The 20,372-nt window shown below is 46.1% G+C and overlaps 1 protein-coding gene across 1 annotated transcript; it reads left to right on the forward strand.

Moving 5' to 3' along the window:
- Window positions 1–1,366: 1,366 nt before the first annotated feature.
- Window positions 1,367–20,335, forward strand: C21H1orf167 (chromosome 21 C1orf167 homolog). Its single transcript, XM_019289775.3, has 20 exons — window positions 1,367–1,459; window positions 6,385–6,428; window positions 7,001–7,217; window positions 7,394–7,569; window positions 8,046–8,143; window positions 8,501–8,687; window positions 9,113–9,294; window positions 9,597–9,783; window positions 9,961–10,183; window positions 10,776–10,945; window positions 11,058–11,208; window positions 11,609–11,751; window positions 12,274–12,482; window positions 13,225–13,369; window positions 15,578–15,845; window positions 16,411–16,519; window positions 16,769–16,973; window positions 17,074–17,209; window positions 19,113–19,223; window positions 19,947–20,335. Exons 4-20 carry the CDS (start codon window positions 7,505–7,507, stop codon window positions 20,004–20,006), a joined length of 2,649 nt encoding a protein of 882 aa, XP_019145320.3. The 5' UTR covers window positions 1,367–1,459; window positions 6,385–6,428; window positions 7,001–7,217; window positions 7,394–7,504; the 3' UTR covers window positions 20,007–20,335.
- The last annotated feature ends 37 nt before the right edge of the window (window positions 20,336–20,372 follow it).

Here is a 20,372-nt window from a genome sequence, read left to right on the forward strand (position 1 = left end):
AGGTGTTAGCTTTGGCAGAATTCTAGTGCTAGGAAGATATGTATTTTCCTGAAGCAAGTAAATTTTCAAAGTTTCTATCTGTTATTTTACAACTGCATTTCTCTTGACAAGACCTGCTGCTGTGTTGATTCTTTGGTAACCAAGACCCCTGTTGACTTTGCTCTAACCTCCAGAACCATTCCATTTGTATTTTTAAAACCAAGCGGTTTTCTCCCAACTTTGATCACTTCAAACATGAGCAGATGCTTCCTCTACTCTGCTGCACAGGCACTACAGTGGCCATAGAAGTGTGGTAGTTGACTTTACTCTCTCAAAAGGAGTGTTGGGCATTCATTTTACAGGTTTTACATATAATAGGGCACAAGAATAGGAATTGGTCTGTTCTTGTGATTAGATGGCAAAGAAGGAAAGAGTAGGCAGAAATTGCTGGGGCTTGTGGAGTGCAGAGCCTTTATGTGAATGGGTTTTTTCAGCTCTTTAGAACTGTACAGTGACAGCACAGATCCCTGAATAACACATTTAAATGCTCAGGTTTTTGTGGGTTTTTTTTAGCTAGACCTATGTACCACAGACTGAAAATGACTGCATTAAATGCTGTGGGTTTTGGATATTGGCACAGTCAGTTATATCTAGTGAGGCCTTCCCAGATGTTGTACATTGGAAATACCTATGTAGCTGACCTGCCATGCGTTTTTCTGTGGAAAATTTGGTACATTTGGGAGCTCTGGGGAGCAGAGCAAGGCAGGAGTAACACTCAGCTTAGAGTGCCTCAAGGATACCTATTTTGAGGAATAAATCAGAGGTGATGCTAAAAACAGACCCCTGTCCTGGCTGAGGAGGAAGAGAGTGTTTGTACCTGGTTCAGGAGGGCGTGAGGGGATTCACGGAGCTGCTGTGCCAGAGCATGGCCTCGCTGGCTTCCTGGTGGGACTCTCGTGGGGTCTCAGCAAGATCTCCTCACCCAGAAAGGTGCGATGCTCCATTCGGCTGGTTTTGCTTTTTTTTTTTTTTTTTTAATCCTCAGGTCCCGCTGTGCCCCGGGTTTTGGTGGTGAGCGGGCAGATCCCCAGGATTAAGCCTAGCCCGCCCAGGGCAGGTGCCTCCCTCAGCGCTGGCGGCTTCTGGTCCAGAGGAGGAGGGGGAAGAGGAAGACGTGGCGCGTGTCCTGAGGCGCTGCCCGGGAGAGGCACGGCTCCCGCCCGGGATGAGCCCCCCCTCTCCCTGGCCGGGTCCCGGCTTTAATTAGCCATGGCCCCGAGCGGCTTTCCCCGGCCATCTGTAGCCCTGGTCACCAACCTAATCGCGGGGATAAGCTGCTTACGGAGCCCCAGCTGGAGCGGGCGCGGGGCGCGGGCGCTGAGGGGGCCGAGGCTGGTTATCGCCGCGAAGGACGTGCCGGCTCAGACGCGTGTGGTTAGTCCCCGGGGCCCAGCAGTGCAGCCGGTGCCTCTCGGAGTGGGTAAGTGGAGTCATGGGAGTTGCTGAGCGGGGCCTGGGCCGTGGGCGAGGGGCTTCTCGCTCCCACTACCGCATCCCGGGACACCGGTCGGTGCTTGGATGGCAGCACTGGGGAGGGAAGACCACCTGTATGTGCCTGTTGATCTCACAGGCGTCATGCGACAGCAGCGATGGTTTGTTTGGTTTGTAACGCTGAGTAGTGTTTAGGAAAAACCTGCTTTTAAGGCACTTGAAGTGTGATCTCGGAGTAAACACTAGCCCTTACGTGGAATATGAAATGGGTCAGCCTTGGTCTGCAGGGATGGGGAAATAAGCACTCTGTGCAGCGCATATGTGCTTATTATGGGTCTGGCGTTGTTACCATATTGCTGAAATGGCATTTGCTTGAAAGAGCTTGATTTACTTTTCATGAACTGTGCTATTTACTTCCTTTTGCTTGTAACAACAGAAATAACTTGATCATCTTAATTTTTATTTGCTTAATTGAATTTGTTTCAGGTTTTAATGCATTGGTGTGTTGCTGCAAAGTGTGTATATAGTAAGCATGCATTGAAAGTTTTAGTTGGAATCATAAAAACTAATATAAAATCCATTGGTCATGGATTTTGCAGTTCATAAAATGTGCAGTTTGCCTTGAGTATCTCTTTTGGCCTCAGAAGAAGTTCTAAGAAGATCTTCATAAAATCGTGTTGTGAGTGAGATTAACCCTACTGCTTAAAAGAGGTTATGTTAAAGTCCTGAGCAGCAATTTCAGAAGGCACACAAACATGATTTTGAAAGGATGCTTTTTCTTCCAGATCTCAATGAGACTGAAATTAGGAATGGGTGAGGTGAAGGACACCACCTGAAATAACCATGGTGATGTGTTGAGAACCTGGTACCTAGCACAAAGAACTGAAATGGAGAGCTAAAAAAAAAATCACAAGTTATCAAAAAAAATAGATTATTATCAAGAAAATAGATTATGTCCAGATTATTGAGCATAAGGTAGTCCAGAGCCAGGTTTTGGGTGTTCACAGAGCAAAACAGCACTGATCAACACGGTGGGTTTATGTCGTTTTGCAATTTAAATCACCCTTTTGTGACACATTACTTGTCGATTGGGTATTTCTGGGATGCAAGGAGTGCACTGCATTTTGTGGTTATACTTCATGCAGTGATAGGCACTCTAAGGAAGGCAGCTGTGCTTTGTCTGTTCACTCTGTAGTTGCCAACTTCAACTTGTCTGGAAAAAATAATGGGATCTTTCCGTTCACGGCACCCTCGGAGATATATGAAAGGCAGTAACAGCAGTTTCCAGGGATAATTGCAACACTGCCTGACTGTCTCCTGCTGCTTTAGGAACTGTGTTTGCTCCCCAGATTGTGGTGATTACTGAAGGAGTTTGCATGTGAGAGGGAAAAACGAGCTGTTACAAACGGAAAACAGCCTCAAATGCTCTCTTAGAAGAGAATGAGATAAACACAGCTTGGAAACAGAGTGCAATTTGACAGGAGGCTTTCTGGGATTAGAGTGTGTTTGAAAAAGACAATGGGCATTGATTTCATAGGCCGCTGCTGTCTCTTCTCAAATTGATCTGGGGGTTTTAAGATGATAGAGATGTGTGTGTCTTTATACAATACCATTTTCATTTTTTAAAAGAGGTGGAAAAGAATTGTGGTTAGAATGACAGTGATTGACAACTTGCTTTTAAAATCTGAGGGAATGGAAGCACAGTCCTCTCAAATTGCACTTACCTGTTAGCAGCAACTTAAGAATCCATTCTCAGCATGAGTGTTATATGTATAACCATCAGACTCAGTGGCTAGATTGCAAATTAGGTCTCCCAGCGATGCTGTAAATCTTCCAGATTAGGGGACAGTCTGGCTTCTCTGGATATGTAAACGTGGTTTCATCCTTTAGTGCAGACAAGAAGAAATAAGTCTGTGTAGCCTTGAACCTTTGCAGGGCTGTAGCATGTGAACAAATTTTCACTTGTAAAGCAGTTAAAGAGAATTTCAAGTCAAGGCCCTACCTTTCCCACAAGCCCTGAAGAAAATATGAATGTGGAGGAGATCTGAGTTGGATTTCCCGTAAGTGATGAGGGGTAAGCATTGTACTCCAGCTGGAATCATGTTGCTCTGACTTCTGTGAAAACTTTTTTTTTAGACCTGTTGTTGGTTGGTGTCATGTAGATCTGGATATAGAACATCCAGGAAAAGCTGCTACATACTACCTTGTCTTGGCAGCAGGATAATTCAGCTTTGCTAGCAACAAATTCTTTCTGAGGCTGCAGGTGTATAATGCTGGAAGTCTTTGTTTTCCAGGTTTTTTGTTGAGAACTGAATCAGTCCCTTTCAATCATTCCTGCTCTGCCAGATGTGATTGTCTGCTGAAAAACAGGAAGAGAATAGTGTCCATAACACTTTCAGGACTGAGGCTGGTGGATCAGAGACAAGAAATTCACAAGGGAGGTACCCAAAGGCTTTAGCAAACTAGGCGAGATAGGAAGTACACATGGTGTTTTGCTTATATTTCTTCTTCTTTTTCTTCAGAGCAAAGAAACATTCAGAAGAACATGAATTTCAGTCTGTATTTGGGCACTAGAAGTCGAGTAGACATTTCTCATCCCTGGCCTGAGGTTGCAGCATTCGGTGTAAGCCCAGAGATAGCAGCACAGGGCTAGCTGTGTACCACACCTCTGTCAGATGGGAAGAGACCCCTGTCTGAGACAGACTAATCTCTCCTGCCCTTCTCAGCTGTTCCTGGACACTGCCAGCCAGTTCTCCAGTTCCTGTTTGCTGCAGCAGAATAGTCTGTGCCCTAGGCTGCAGCAGCACAGGTCTAAGTGTGTGGCTCATAGAGTGCCTCATCTTGCTTTGTCAGTGCTCTCTGCTGTGAATCTCCCCCAGAGACCTTTCACCTTGAGGTTTGTGGTTTAGAAGGGAGAAGGAGTGAGAGTATTGACTTTCCTCAACAACACCATCAGGAAGCAAAGGCAGTTGGTAGCTGCTCCATACACACTGTTCACCATCACTATTCAGAAAGAAGAAACAAGAATTGTGACTATCCAGTAGAAAACAAACAGCATCAGCTTTATGCTGCTTCTTGTATGGATCCTGTGAACCCTTTACTGGTCAATGCATGTTTGTCATCTCATGCTGCAGATTCCCCTCTTAGGCATGAATTAGTGGTGGGTCCTTCTTTAAGGAGCTCAAGTGAAAGTGTGAACACCTGTGACAGTTCAGCCCTGACCCTGGGGAATCTTGATCCATCTAGTTTGGAGTCTTTTCAGTCTCTTTTGCAATCCTCATGGATTTCTGCTAGCTTGTACTGTTCACTCCAGAGGCTTAAGCAAGAAAGTGCATTGATGGGGATACGGGGCTCCCTCCCTCTGGAGCCCGAGTCTTCTCCAGTCATTGGTCATTCAGGCTTTGCTCCTGATGATTCAGGTCCCAGTATCCTGACCATGGGAGAACAGCTAGCTGCAGTAAAAACCAGTGCTGATCAGGCAAGATTGAAATGGGGTGTCCCATTTGCTAAAGTTTGGAGCCTTAGTGCAGTGACAAGGGACTTCAGTCGTGCTGAGCCTCTCTCTGTCTTTCACAGATATGGATACATTGGCTCAAACACATGGAGAACCAAAATTTCAGGTGGCATCCAACCACAAACCCTTGCTTCTGGAGTGGGCTCTGGCAGGCTAGTGGACACAGAAGCAGATTCCTCCTTCAGTTGTTCCCCTTTCTTCAGATGCCAGTCCCTCATAAAGCTGTCTCTGGAAACTGGCAGTCTTTATGTTCACAGAAAAAGTAATTCTCCCAGAAGGGTTATTAAAGGAGAAGAGACATCTAATGGGGCGTCTCCATGTGTTGAGTCTTGGAAGAAAGACCTTCCAGCCAGTCTCTATGCAGAGGGTCTGCAGGTGTTACTGGAGACAGATTTGGGAGGGGCTCAGATGAATGTTGGTTTAGGCATTTGTGGGACTCCTACGGAAGTGTGTGTGAGCATCGCTTCTCCTCCTGGAGATAAAGAGTTTACACCAGGCCAGCAGCTTAGTGTTAAAACTGTAGAAGTCAACAACTCTTGTGTTAAGTGCAGCAAAGAGTCAGAAGAGGTGTGTGACTCCAGACCACAAGCAGCCAGAAGAACAGCTGCAGTGGGCAGCAGCCAGTCCAGTCCTTTGGGTACGCCGGCTGAAGAAGGTTTTAATGAACATTCTGATGTAGATTGTATGAACATGAGCAGAGAAGGAAGGAGAAACAAATACTCCTACCAAAGCAGCTGGAGGAATTTGGAAGCTGATGGCAATCTCGAGCAGTCTGAAGAATGTTCTGTAGAGAGGAATGCCAAAGAGCCACGGTGCTGTGAAGAAGGGAGCCAGACACAGAAAACTGTGCCCAGAGAGGTGAGGGTGTGCTCACTGTGAAGCATCCTTGTTCACAGGTATTACTTGTGCTTGTTTCTGCCACTTGCTAGAGGTGCAGAGTTGAGGTACAAGTGATGGGGATGCTTGTCCTATAGTTTTATCTTGTCACTGAATGGCCAGATCTCGTCTCTTACAGTCCTGCTTCAGCCCAGTGTATGCATCTTTCCATCTCACATGCTTCTTCCTAAAGACCAGCTTGTCAACTTGGTTGTTTTTGGGAATGTAAACACCTTTTTATATTCTCTGATCTGCATGCCAAGGGAAAGCATTAAACTGGTTTTTACTCTGTGCATTGTTGCAGGGCCCTGAGATTTCAAGCTTTTTGTGCTTTTTCATGACTGAAGTATGTAAGAATATTCACAGAGCAATAGTGTGGGAGCAGTATCCAAGGCATCTGACATAATACGCGACCTTGAGGCAGCCCTGCTCCATCCAAAATGATGTGTGCCACAAAGACAAATTCTTCAATAGAGTGGAGCAGTGTGAATAATTGTGAACTACTGTCTTTTGTCTGTTTGCAGATCTCAAAGAACAGCTTCTGGTCATTGAAGGTGAATGAGCAAAGGTAAAAAGACTCTGTGTTTGAGTGTGCTGGTAGTTAACAGAGGAGCACTTCTGGAAAGTGGCTAAGGAGCCATGTCCCTGGGAACATTTGGGTTTAGGACTTAGCCTACATTAATCTGCCGTGGTTGGCAGAGGGGCTGCATCCGCTTTTTTTCAAGGGGTTGCCATTTAGAATGAAGCATGATCTAAAAAATAATTTCTGTATCTTTTCAATTCTATCTTCTAAATTCAGCCTTCGTTGTTGCTAGCAATGAAGAAGTGTTGGTACCATCAATGCTACTGTTCAGTACAGCAAATTCCAGTGTGCTCACTGCACAGATAGTGAAAATCAAGAGCTAGACTTATCCATGAGGTGGAATTCAAATTTGTGGATAAGATGTGAATGAGGTTGTTACCAGTTTAGCAACAGTGATTCCTTAATTTGGTGTGAGATTGCATGTTTTCCATTCTTTAGAGAGAATGATTTGAAATAACCTCTTTACAATGTGATGGCTGAACTCTGATTGCCACCTCCTGGCTGGTTTAACTTTCCTTTCTGTTAACTGGAACTCACCTCTGCTTTTTGTTTTTAAGTTTCCAGCACTTGTGTGACAGACAAATCCTAACAAGGTGTTTTCAAGCCTGGAGGAGACATATCCTTTCCAAGAGGGCAGCCAGGAAGCTTTACAGACACCAGCTGCTTCAGAAGGGCCTAGGTGCTCTGCAGTGGGCTGTGCACCAGAGGAGGACACAATTGGAGGTGGGCCAGCAGAGACATGCTTCAAGTCTGCTAGCTGCCAGCTTCCAGAGGGTGAGCACTGGCTAGGGTCAGTGGTGCCATGAGCTTTCTGCTGTGCACTCAGAGAAGGCACAAATCCTGTTTGGATGGGGAGGAGGAAGGGGTACCCTGTGTGAAATTCAGTGATGTAGACCCTGGTACCCATACTCTGTCTGCAGGTTGTTCTAATAGTGTGGTTTCTTCTTCAGTGGAAGGAAGCTGTGGCAAAACAAAGCAAGAAGGAAGCTCTGCAGCCTGAGCCTTACTCCTGTACCCAAAGTTCATCAGCAGGGATTTTTGGACTAGGAAGATCAGCAACTATGACAACCTCAGCTCGGCATCAGCTTACAACAGGATACTCAAAGGAAGCGGAGCAGGCTTGTAGGTAAGCATAGAGTGTTCTCTTTCTGTTATCTTGGACGAGGGGAGGTTCACAAACACAGGGAAATCTTTTTTCAAATGATAGCAGACTTGTTTCCATGTCCTTGGATGCGTTGCTGTGGATAAACACTGCAAGAATTAATAGTTTAGTGTTAAAAACCAAACAATCCTATTTCAGAGCTTCTGTGCACCAGTGTTTGCAGTCTGATTTGAGTGTCTGACAGAAATACTCCTGTACTAATTCTTGGCTTCAGCTATCACCTGCATATGTGATACTGGTGTAAATGAGGTTGGAATGAGGCAATACTGCAGTCTCTAGTAGTAGTTTGACAGTAGAGGTGTCAAAAGCCTTTTGTTGAGCCTTCTGATTCTGAAGGCAGAAGAACAAGTTGAGACAAAAAGAGAGAGGAAAGCCCTGGATTCTGTTCTGAGTGCCTCTTGGGACAGCTGGATGTTAAGGCATGCTTGTGGCTCTTTCAGGATGGAGGGAGAACTGTGGACACAGCTTCGTCATAGGCAGAGAGGAGAGGAGTTCTGCTGGAGAGCTGAAGCAATCAGAGACATCAGACGGCTGGCTGGTAAGCACACATTCCATAGCCTTGGAACAGCTTGGAGATAATTGCTGTTTCATCAGTTTTTTTGGTTTGTGTCTAGTTGTTGTTTTGAGCTCTTTCAGAACGTGATCGTGCAAGTAGCTGGGCTAGTATCTGTGATGGTGAGAGGATGGCCACTCACCATGTCATACACCTTTTGCCTTATTCCTTGTATGAATTAAGCTGCAGCATGTGTTGCTCCAGCAACGTGAGCTGCCTTCCTTAAGTGTCCTTTCTCTGGCAGCTTGGAGTTAAGCTAGGGAATGTTTGCTGTGTGACACTAAGTTGTTTGAAGTTCTGTTATTTCTCTTCCTGTCAATCTCTTCCTGCCCTGCGACACAGTAGCTTTCAGACTGTGGTGCCTGCAGAAGGAGCTGCTGAGCAAAGAGGAAGCCAGGCTTTTGGAAGCCCGTGCTCTGCTAGAAAAGAAGAAGCTACAAAACATTTTCTGGTTGTGGCATTCCCAAAGCTTGGAAATGAAACAGATTCTAACACTGACAACTCAAATCCAAAGACAGTTGGTCTCCCGGTGAGTTGATGAGGTCTGTTTCTCATGTGAAAAATATGTTCGCTGTGAACAAGGAATAACAGAGCCTACCCAGACAGTAATAGTTGTTCCGTCTTAAAGCCATCTATCCTTTTGTTTTAAGAATTAGTAAAGATTAAAGTAGGGGTAGAAACATGAAAAGGAACTCCTGTGGCCAGAGATGTTACGACTTGCCTCCTGTGCACTGCCAAAAATTTCTTGTCCCGACTTCTGATGTCCTGAAAGGCCAAACCCGAGACCAGTCACTGTGCTGCTGTGCTCTAAGCATGACAGTGGCTTGTTACTGAAATAAAGGAACAGAAGCTCAGGGGACAGCTTCTGTCTGTCTTTCCTGAACTAAAACCAGCCTCAGGAAGACACATAAGCTTGTATAAGTGTTTTTCAGCATTTTCTTTTTACATTCTCAGGTGCTTCAGTACATGGAAGGAGACTGTTGAGCAGAAGGCACTTGATAGGAGCAACCTGGCTTATCTCAGAGCAGCATCACTGAGGAAGCACTTCCAGCAGTGGGTTGTGATGCTGCAGACCAGAGGAGGTGATAAGCAGGCAGTGGTGAACCTCTTCCTCCTACAATGGAGGCGGCATTATGGTGAGCAGCTTGGGGTTTGTGCAGAATCTAAACTTTGGAGGTGCTTAGGCTCCTTCTTCTCTTCTTCTACACTGAAAACAGCCTGAAAACAGAGGGGCTCAGATGATACAGGATATGAACAAACCAGAGTGGGCTAGTTCTGGGCATGTCAGTGAAGCTAAAGGGAGATTTGTTGCTCTGCTTCATAAACCAAACAGAAACTCTTAAACCTTGCTGAAAAGAAGCAGTTTGAGGGTTGGGATGGGCTGAGTTGGAATGCGTGGAGACAAACGATCTCTTGTTCCTTTATGTAACTGGTTCAGGAGCAGTTATAAGCTCAGTAGCTGACAAGACTGTGACAAAGAGGCATGAAGATCAGACATCATGGACTGGAGAGAGACAGTTTCTGGAGAAAACAGTCTACTCTTTTGATGACTTCCACCAAAAACTGAAGCTGCAGAGAGTGTATCTGCTGTGGAAAACAAGGCTGTGTGAGCATCACAAAGCTGAGTGAGTGCAGAAGAGCCAGTCACTGGAGCCCTGGCCCCATTAGTAGTGTCCACTTGACTTTCTGAACCTTTTGCAAGAACCGCTTTTACCCCATCTATTGTCCATCATGTCTGTGCTAGTCACCCCCTCTGGTGTTCTTCTTCTGTCACTTTACTGTCTCAGTATCTTCTGTCTCAGTTCTTTCTCTCAGACTTTGGAGCAGTGTAAACTCAGAAAAACTCTGAAATTATGGCACCAAAAGTATCTCATGCTGAAGACAATTGAACAAAGTTCTGAGCAGTTGCATAGATCTGTCTATGAGGAACCTCTTGCCATGCTGTCTTCTGAGGACCTCTCAACATCATCTGGCTTTGGCAGCAGTGCACCAGCTACTCTGACCTCTCAAAGCTCACTGGAAAAGGTGAGAAAATCTTGATACACCCAGACTGCTCTGAGATATTAAATTGCTGGGATTTTTCAGGGGAAAATTTCTGCTTCAGCATGATACTGTCATCAGCAAACTGTGCTTTAAACTTAGTGCTGAAGAGCACTGAATCTGTGGGGTCCTGAAGCTGAAATGTAATCTGAAAGTGTAAAGTCAATGCTCTCTGTGCCTTTTCTGGTTCATCAGTTAGAGATGTGGGAAGGTGCTGAGCTAGTGAGGTTCCCTTGTACACTTGCTTCTGTTTGTGGCTGCAAGGTGGAAGGGATGAGATATAAAGAGCTTCCTCACTGAGACAGTGCATATGCCCATTTCCCCTTCTCTCAGTATAGAAATACATGTATTTCTGCATTCAATATGGAAATTAGTAGCATAGAAATAACTTTCCCATCACTTATATGTTCGCACTCTAGAGGTGTCCTTGCTAGCCTGCAGTTCCTTTGGATGCATTCTGGATTTGCCTGAATCCTTGATGAAAAAGGGCGTAAATTGCATGGTCCAAACTGTTAGCTCAGTGCTTGCACTGTGAGAACACTCACCTCACAGTGTGTTCCTCCCTTCATACCTGCAGGAATGCAGTCTTAGTGACAGCAGCCAGCACGGCTTCTCCTCCCTTCTGACTGCTGAGGACGTCACACACATGTTGTGTCACAGTTCTTTCCTGCAATTCCACCAGTGCACAGAGCTGCCAGCTGAGCTGGGTGGGGAGCTGTGCTTGCAGACCTCCTTCCCTGGATCTGGGTGAGTTGGAGACTGGTTTTTTGGGATGCTGATAGGAGCGACCCCTTGTTTGGACTGTCTGAATCCCTTGCCTCTGGATAATCCCTCATGTCATTTCACACCATCCTTCCAGGAGACTTTATCTTCTTCTTTCTTTCCCTCCTCACCCGACGCTTTCGTCTCGCAGAAGAAATTGGTTTGTGGGGAATCAGTTCCAGTCTTTGGTGTTGCAGAGTCCAGATAATAATTCCCAGCCTCTCACCAGTTACTCTGCATGGGAAGAGGTGAGGCTCGAAAGTGTTGTGTAAAATGTAAATATACAAGTGTTTTCTGCATAGCCAAGTTTAGCAAAGAGCCTTTGGGTTTCCATATCAGCATATGGAAGGTCTCACTGCTGTTTTGTCTTTTTTGTTCTCTCTCAGACAGAAGAGTTGGGAGATTGAAACTTTTCTCAGGGTAACTCTTCCCTACCATTTGTCATCTGAGTGGAAGTGGGGCAGGTGTCAAGGATTTAAAAGGGATGTGTTAGAGCCTCATGTCTGGGTGTTCATGTGGGGTTTGTGGGTTAGCAACAGAGCCGGGCAATCACAGAAGTCCCAGTGGCAAGGAGAGGCAGCTGAGCTGTGTGGAGTAACTGTGATATAACAGCAGTTCAAGGCCCTTTTTGGCCTTTCTGGATTACAGGGCTGCAGTTCTGACAAGAAGGTGAGGAGTTGTTGGCAGCAAGAAGAGAAATACTGCCTGCAAAGGTGCTTCATTGTCTGGTCAGCTCGAACTCGACATCGTGTAAAGGCCCAGCAGTACTGCAGGCGCATTCAGCTGTCTCGGTAGGGATTGTGCTTTCCATAAGTTTCCTAAAGCTCTCTGTTTCGAAAGCTTTACACTTGCTTTAATAAAAAAAAGGAAAAAATTCTTCCTCTAGCTATCTTTTTGTGTCTTCAGTGGGAGTTTTGCAACCCATTATTTTGGGGTTTTTCCAGCTTCAAAATGACTATGTCAGAACACAGTAATTTCTGGTTTGATGGGATGCCTCACAAATTAGAGCAAGCCCAGCTCTGCTGATAACAAGTCCTGGTAACTTCCTGTCCACTGAACTGGCCTTGCTCTCTACTGATTCCAAAGATGAAGAGCACAACAGCCTTGGCACAGCCAGGACAGAACACCTTACTCCCAACAGCTTGTCCTGTCCATCATTTCTCCTGACATTTAAAGGGGAAAGGATGTTAACAGATCAGATGTGTTTCCAAAACTCCCTCGCGTATATGTTTGTTGTTAAATTTTCCGCTACCAGGGTGTGTATCTCTGTGAGTTGTTCCTACAGTCAGTGCAGTGACCTTTGTCCTTCTCAGAGCCTTTCTCAGCTGGCACCACTGGGTCATGGAAAATAAGAACCAAAAAGCAGCAGCAGCCCTAAAACATGGAGTTCATTGTTTCCAGATGGCTTTCAGCCTGTGGAAAAGGAGACTGGCCCAGAAAGTGGAAGTTGACCAGAGATTCAGGTGTCATGTTCACCAGATGACTGCTGATGCTCTGTGGCGTTGGCATTCTTGCTGGCAAAGTGAGTTACCCCATCCCACTGCATCGCTTGTGTCTGTAGAAGAGGGAAGCTCTGGGAATGGTTGGGATGAAGAAAGTCACACTTTTGGCTGTGATTATATGCAGTGTTCTTCTGGAAAGGCACATAACTACTCCAGGAGTCAGTAGGTGCATGTGTGACTGCATTCTTCTGGCTATCAGCAGGACCCACGCCCTACTGTTTTGTAGTGCTTTATATTAGGGAAGATGCTCCTTTGGCACTTCTCTCTGCACTACCAAAAGAGTGTTCAAGCAGTGTATTTTAGCAGCTGGGGAGTTAAATGGAGTTCCATACAGCATTCCAAGTTTGAACACTTCTCCTCAGACCAAGCAGTCAGGTTTTGCTTCAGCGGAAACAGGGTGTATCTTTTGGGGTGGCTTAAACTTAGTCCTGATCCCTCAAGGAATTCCATATGCTCTTAAGTACTTAGGCTGTGCCAGGGAAGAAAAACTCCCAATTTTTAATGGAAAACTGCCTTGTAGATAAGAGTGGAAGTGATCTGTGATCTCTTGCAGGGAAAATTTCAAAGAAGGTCTGACTGCCTTGCAGACAAAAAACTACAAGGTGAATTGAAAAGTCTCTTTAGCTGGTAAAGAGAGGACAGGGAATCTTAGCAAGTTTGGTCCCATTTGGTGTTTGCAGGAGATGTATTCTTTGCTCTTGTCTGGACTCTGCAATGGAGACAGTCATTGGGCTGAGCTCAGGAAGGTGTGTTCTCTCCCAGGGAAGCGTGTTCTGAGAGAACTGCAGCAGCGATGGGCTCGGCACAGCTGCCAGGAGAAGAAGAGGCTGGTCCTGCAGACATGGTATTACCAAACAAGGAAGCAGAAATATGCTGTTTTATTCTGGGAACGTTTTCTCCTGCACAGGTTTGTTTCTTGCTCTCAAAGCATTGCTAAAGGAAGCTCTGCTTGAAGAACAATTTACGTAGTAGTATCCACTGTATTCAGAGCAGAGCTTGGGTTTGAAAGTGTGCATAGCTGATATGTAAATGGAGCTTCTGTAGGAGCACTTCTCTGAGGATGTGTCTATTTTAAGGGATCTCTTACTTACAGCCTCACACCCCACCTCATTTTTGTCTTTCAAAAATTCTTTTCTTTCCAGAACTTGTATTCAGTCTTAGTTGTGCAGGGTGGTATTTGTACACTAAGTGAGGGAGAGATGCAAACAAATTTGTGTAGTTTAAAAGTTGAAAGCCTCATTTCACTTAGTATTTGCTGGAAGGAATAGTGGGCAGAGGTCTTACAGAGATCTGATGTTTACGAATCTGAGTCTCTTAGGATTCTGGACGCAGTGTGTTGATTTTATTTAATGTGAAAAATTGAGTTCAGTTTGTTCCTGCGGCAAAGCAGTATAAAGCTTATGAAGGGAGAACCATGATATTCAACTCATCTTGGTGTTACTACAGTATAGGTGAAGCTGTAGTCTGTCTTTGAATCTTATGTTGCAGATCCTGAAAACACAAGAATTAATTGTGTTCAGTGGCTTTCTCATTGAAAACAGTTTGGTTTGTGGTTTATGTTGTATGAGACCAGTGCCTGCCTGAAGTGCAGAGAAGTGTCCAGCTGTAGTGAACCAGGATTGTTGAGGTGTTTCTTTGAAATAATTCAGGAGGATAAGAATGAATAAGATTATTTATGCCAAGGGTTCATTTGAGGCATGAGAAGTGCAGGTTTGGCCCTAGCAGGTTTTCTTTGGAACTGCAGGTTCAGACTGAGAGGACACAAAGATCTGCAGAGGAAAGAGCAACTAAAAACCCATTAAAACTTTGGTGGCTGTGATGTTTAAACTCTGCACTTATGCCACCCAATTGCATTTTCCTCTGCAAATCCATCTGTGTGGCTCCCTCGTGGGAATTGTATTTGGGAGAAGCCCATAATGTTGCTCCTTGCTGTTGAGTCTGTCTCCCCATTAATCTTCCTTCTGAGTCTCCTTTGATGAGAGAGTGCTTCTAATTTCTCACCTGTATATGGTACAGGCCCTGTCTCTTCTGAGGGGGGCATTTTTCATGCTAGGATAACCTGCAATAGCTTCTCTTGATCTTCCAAAAAGCCTGCCAGGCACAGGATATTTACACCTCTGCCTTATGCTGCAGTGGGGTGATTTGCATAATGAAGGTCCAAATGGAACAAGGAACCAAAAGGATAAGCCAGGAGTTAAAAGCAGATTGGATTCTCTGGTTGCAGAGGAAGACTGGCTTCTGGTGCATCAGCCTGCAAGATACAGAGGGATTATTGTGGGTGCAGATTTACAGTGCTGGTAATAGTAACTCCTGAAGTTGTTGATTTTTTGGAATAAAATTGTCTCCATAAAGATTCTAGTTGTACATCCCACATACATAGGGCCTTACAGGGCCTTAGTTTGTGACAGCCAAGAAACAAAATCTGAATCTTGACAACAAGCTGCTGTCATAAATGCTGCAAGCAGACTTAAGGAATCTGCTGGGTTCTATGCTGAAGGAGATTTTAGCAGTTTTGTTCTCAACCCATAATGAAAAAGCCTTCATCAAACACCATCTTTCAGGTCAGCTGCTAGCACAGAAATAGATTGAAGACTGACTAATTAAATTCTGGGTTTTGTTTGGTTTTTTTTTTGAGGGATCCAGTATGTGTAGTGGCAAGGCAGGCTAGGAAAAGCATTTGTTTTGTAGGCAAAGGAAAAGCACAGTGTAAGATTGGATTCAGTTTGCAGACGCCTTTGAAGAGGAGGAAGTGCTAAAATGGCCAGAGGGAAGCAGACATTCTCTTGAGGTTTGAGTAGGTGTGAGGTAACAGTGCTGGGAACCTAAAGTAAAATGATGGCAGGTTTTCAGCAGAAAGACACTGTAGTTGAAGAGTCTGAACTTGCACCTCCCAAAGATAAGGCACTGGAAAAATAAGTGGCATAGGGAACAATGCATAAATCTTCATTGCAGAAGGAATAATAGGAACAGGCTTTTTTCTTGTTGAATGCTCTTTGGCTTGCTTTGATCATTTATGTGGGACACTGCGGGGCAGGGGAGAAGGTGGAATTTGGTCTGACATGGAATTGTGACTTTAGGCATCTGTGTCTTTTCTGTGCTTTTAACTGCTTTTCAGGTGCCTTGTCACTTGGGCCCAGGTCACTGCGTGTAGACTGAGGCAGCATGAAGCTCTCTCTTATTTTAAAAGAGTCAGAGAGCACCGTCTCCTTGTTGTGAGCTTTACTAAGTGGAGGGACAAACTCTTGAGAGCTGAAAAACGGGTGCCAGGAGGGAGAAACCACAAGTGGCAGGAGCCCTCTCCAGGTAAAGCCTGTCACCGCTGGCGAGTGGCTGCAAGAGGACAGCAAGCCCTGCGCCTGGGATCTGTGACTACTGTCAAACAAGTAAGAGAAGATAAAGTTCCCTATGAGACAGTTACTATTAACTGTCTGTTCCCTCACGAAGACTCAGTGAGTCATGAGGCACTGAGATAGTGTGACAAGGCTTGTATAAAAACCCGTTCTGATTTGTGGTGACTGCTTAGTCCCTGCTGTGAACTTCTTCACAGACTGCGCACACAACTTCATCACCATAATCTGGCACTGATTGCAGCAACCATATGGAGTACAGCAATAAGGAAGGGAGACATTTTGACCAGAGAGATGAGAGCACTCCTTCCTCTGTGCTCTAAGATGAGATGGGATAATCACTGTCCCTGCAGAGCAGAGTGAGCTGTCAGAGTTGCAGCTTTTTTCAAAAGACTCACAGCTAGCAAACTACAAAGAGGTCGATTGATTTGGAAGGGCTGAGTCAGTCCTGCTGGGATCTCATCTGTGCAGTTTCCAGCCTGGGGTCTAGCACATTAAGCTACCTGCAGAGTTGTGAGCCTGTCTCTCTAAGACTGGTTTGTGTGAGTGCTGTGTGCATTGTGTTTACTCTTGGCTGCAGCTGTGTTATTTCTGTTTGCAGGCGTGCAACTACTGGACCAGAGCAGCTGCCTTTTCCCAATGCTTACGGCAGTGCAATACCCTCATAGGTTTTAGGAAAAGCAGGAAGATGTCTCTCTCTCGGTCCACGAGTAAGATGATTTTCCCTCCTCTTTTCCTTTCACAGGGCCATGTGGGGAGTGTGAGTGAGGAGGGAAGGGGATTAGTGTTTACCAGCTAAATGACTGGGATTCCTCTGTGGACTAGGAGCTCATGGCAATCAAACTCAGTGGGTTTCTTCTGTGTTCAGGAGTCAAAGGACTAAGGCCTCATGGCAGCTTTGATCTCTCCCTCTCTAGCTCCAAGGTTAGCTCCTGTGTCATTCCTCTTTTGTTTCTTAGAAAGCAGAAGAGGCAGAGAAGATTCAGCACCAACTGGACTTTTTCCCAGTACCATTCAGCGCTGGCTGGTGATCTACAGGAACCAAAACAGGGCTGAAAGGCTGCTGGAGAGACGTGATGTGGTAGGACCCTCTCGTGCACATGCAAGGATCCAGGAGAACACAGCAGAGGTGGACTTGGAAGAGTGGGATAAGAAGTGGCTTGGGTAAGTGGAGTGGAGGGCTCTGGGCTTCCTCTTGCTGATACCATCAGGGAAGGGCTCCATTGTATGACTGGTAAAGCTTATTTGCCTCCTTTGCCTGCAGGAGGAAATACCTGAGGTGGTGGCATCACACAGTGGTACTGCACCAATGCCAGCATGACAGGAGACTGCTCTGTCTGGCAAGGGGATGGCATCAGTGGAGGGAAGCTAGCAGGGTGGTGATACTGGCTCAGGTGTTGGTGAGTGTCTGGTGCCACTGGGGTGGCAGTGATGGGTGTTACTGGGCAAGCCTGCTCTGCCTGTAGCCTCACATACATCCTGGGAGATGAGACCTGGTGTTGCTGCCTGCTCTGAGTTTCCGCTCCCAAAGACACTTGCTTCTGCCATGTGCTCCGAGCTCCTTTGTTCTAAGCAGGGGCAAAACCAAACGTAACTCAAACTCTTTAGCAGTGTCTGATTGGCCGGTCACCCCGGGTCCGCCCCCAGTCCTCCCCTTTCCCCTTCTCCTAATAAAAGAGATGATCGAGGAAGACCCCGCCCTCTCTTGGCTCAGCTATCTTCCTGTGAACGTCTCTTATTGTCTGTTTCTTTTGAAAGCTTCTAACTGTGGGAAATTGAGCGAGTAGAGAGCTATATTTCTCCCTCTTTGCTTCTGCTGATGGTATTTGCTTTGCAGCTGATACAGGTACTGATTTTAGAGCTACTAAAGTGCTAGATTGCCCGTGCTACCTCTCTAGGCTGCTCGAGGCTTTCTAAGGCATTAAACCACTAGCCTAGCCAGTAAAAAGCTGAAAGATACCATCCACATTTGGCGCCCAACGTGCTGTCTCTGAGCCCCGGTTCTGAGAGACTTTTAGAGTGTCCCGGCAGCTGTGTCTGCTGGAGTTAGCTCTGCACGTCCTGCTGTGCCAGCTCTGTGTTCCGAGCTGTTACTTTTTGTGTAACATCGAGCCCAGAGCCTCAGCCTGTACCCTCCCCCACACCACGTGGCGAGGGAACGGCTGGAAAGCAGAAGACCCTTCTTGCATGTTTTTTTTCTCCGGACCTGCTTTCCTGTGGTAAATCCAGAATTCTGGTGAGTATTTCCCTGCTGGTTTAGGGGCTCCTGTCTTAAGCTGGTGCCAGTGCAATCTTTCTTTTCTCTCCTTTTTAACGATTTGGGGCTGAGGGTTTGTGGTGTTGCTTTCATAATGGGATCTGACGTTTCTGCACACCATAGAGAAATATACCACCAAGTTCAAAGCTACCTTTCTTGTACTGGGCATAAATACCCTAAAAATCTAGTTAAATCTTTTGTACGATGGCTTTTTCAGTACTTTCCTAATCTGACCTCCGAGGACATAAGATCTCCTGAATTTCGGGATAAGGTGGGGAGAAAACTCTCCTCTCCTAGGCGTGCAGGAGACGAAAGTTTCTGGTGCCACTGGGGTGGCAGTGATGGGTGTTACTGGGCAAGCCTGCTCTGCCTGTAGCCTCACATACATCCTGGGAGATGAGACCTTGGGGTTTCATAAGTACCAGTGTGCACCAGAAATCCTGGTTTGCTGCTGTGGCTAGTTTTTTCATTGTTCTTCCTAAATGCCAGCTTGACAGACTGGCATATCCACAGACTTAGTTGTGCTTTGCCCTTACAGATGGGAAGCTGGAACAGGATTTGTCTAGATTGTCTGTAGACTGTGCAAAAGGTTCACAGGAATTATTATTATCTTTGTCCTCATCTGTGTTCTTGGTACATCCCACTGGTGTCCACAGTTTACCAAGAGCTGTCATTTGGCTTCCCCTTCTGCTTACACCCATATTCTGCCTGGTTCCTGGGCATTAGCTGTGTGAGATGTGCTCTAGCCCAGGTAACAAGATGATGCCTGTATAATGTGGGCATCTCCATAGTCACTGAGGAGCTGTGCTGGAGCACAATGGGACATTGTTCTCTCACCAGGGTACTGGGACTTAATTAGCCACACTATCTGCAAGAGACAGTAGTTCAGCAAGAGCTCTGTTATTAGTCAGCTCTGTTTGTTACCAATGCAAAGTCATTTAAGAGGGACCCAGGAAAGCAACTGGAACAAGGTGGGACTGGAGGGAAGTGAGGTAATTTGCCTGTCAGAGCCCAATTAATCTGTGCGCTGCCTCTTTTCCGGGCAGGACCAGGAGCAGCTGATAGAAAAGGCCTGGAGGGTGTGGAGACGGAGATATTTGCAAAGCTGCGTGGTGCAGAAACTTTTGGAGGAGGAAGCCAAGAGCCTCCTGTCTCAGGTAAGCGTTTATGACTGCTTCAATTCAGTGGACCTCAGTGGTACAAAAAGCACCCCAGATGGACAACTGGTGTTCCCTGTATCTCTCTCCCTGCACAATGCACTTGCTTAGGGAGAATTAGGGAGAAGTTGAATACATCAAGGAATGGGACTTGCCAGTAAAAAAGGAAAAAAGCTTCCAGCTTTACATGGGTTCATCTATGGGTGTTTTTCAAAGCTTTGTGTCAGGAGTCAGTTCCCCTGACACGTGCCCCCTTCCCTGCTGTTATTAGTGATGTTAATCCTCTAATCCCCTGCCTCTTGAGACCCCACTCAGGGAAGAAACAGGCTCCACACTGGTGCAGGAGGACTGTGCTGATTTGCACCCAGGGGCAAGCAAATCACTATGAATTTCAGCGAGCAAAGCCTAGAACTCATATCCAGTGTGCTCCTCTGCCTGGCTCCGTAAGGGTCATGCAGGATTAGGTCCTCCTTTAAGGAGACAGGAGCAGGTACTGAAAATAGAGGGCAGAGGAAGCATTGGTCTTTCTTTTCTCACATTGATTTGTACTCTGCATGCCCCATACTGGCTCCAGGAAAGACAGGGAGGGGTTTTGAGTGAAGGGTTAGGGAGCTGGCAGAGCCCTTGCTAGAAGGAAAGCTGTATGTTTACGGGTTCTGTGAGAATGGCTGCAGTCCCCCAAGGGCAACTCAAGTGTTTGATTTGTCCACTTTCTTCTTTCAGGCCTTTGGAAGGTGGCAGCAGCTCACAGCATTCCAGTGCAAGGACAAAGGATCCTGCTGACTGGAGTAGGCCTGCCTGCAGCTGCTGCTCATTTCAGGACATGTGGAGGATACGGCTCCTGTCACAACAAAGAGCTGGTCCTGGGCCATCAAGAAAGAGAACACTCTGCTCTTACGACAAAAACAGTGCTGCAGGCCAGAAGGATGACAGCCAAAGAACAACCAGGAAGAGATGGTACCTAGTGAAAGGTCCTCTTTAAAGGACTTGTATCCTACCTCCGTAGCAGCACAAACGGAGAAGTTACTCCCAGTTGTTGTGAGGTTGCATTCTCTTCTCCTCTGGACCCTGCTTTTGCTGGAGTTCTGATTAAAGGTCAAAAAAACACCTTATAGGCTTTCCTTTTACTCAGTGTTTTTTCCCTGGACA

This window comes from Corvus cornix, chromosome 21 (assembly GCF_000738735.6).
Source record: "Corvus cornix cornix isolate S_Up_H32 chromosome 21, ASM73873v5, whole genome shotgun sequence".
Taxonomy (NCBI): domain Eukaryota; kingdom Metazoa; phylum Chordata; class Aves; order Passeriformes; family Corvidae; genus Corvus; species Corvus cornix.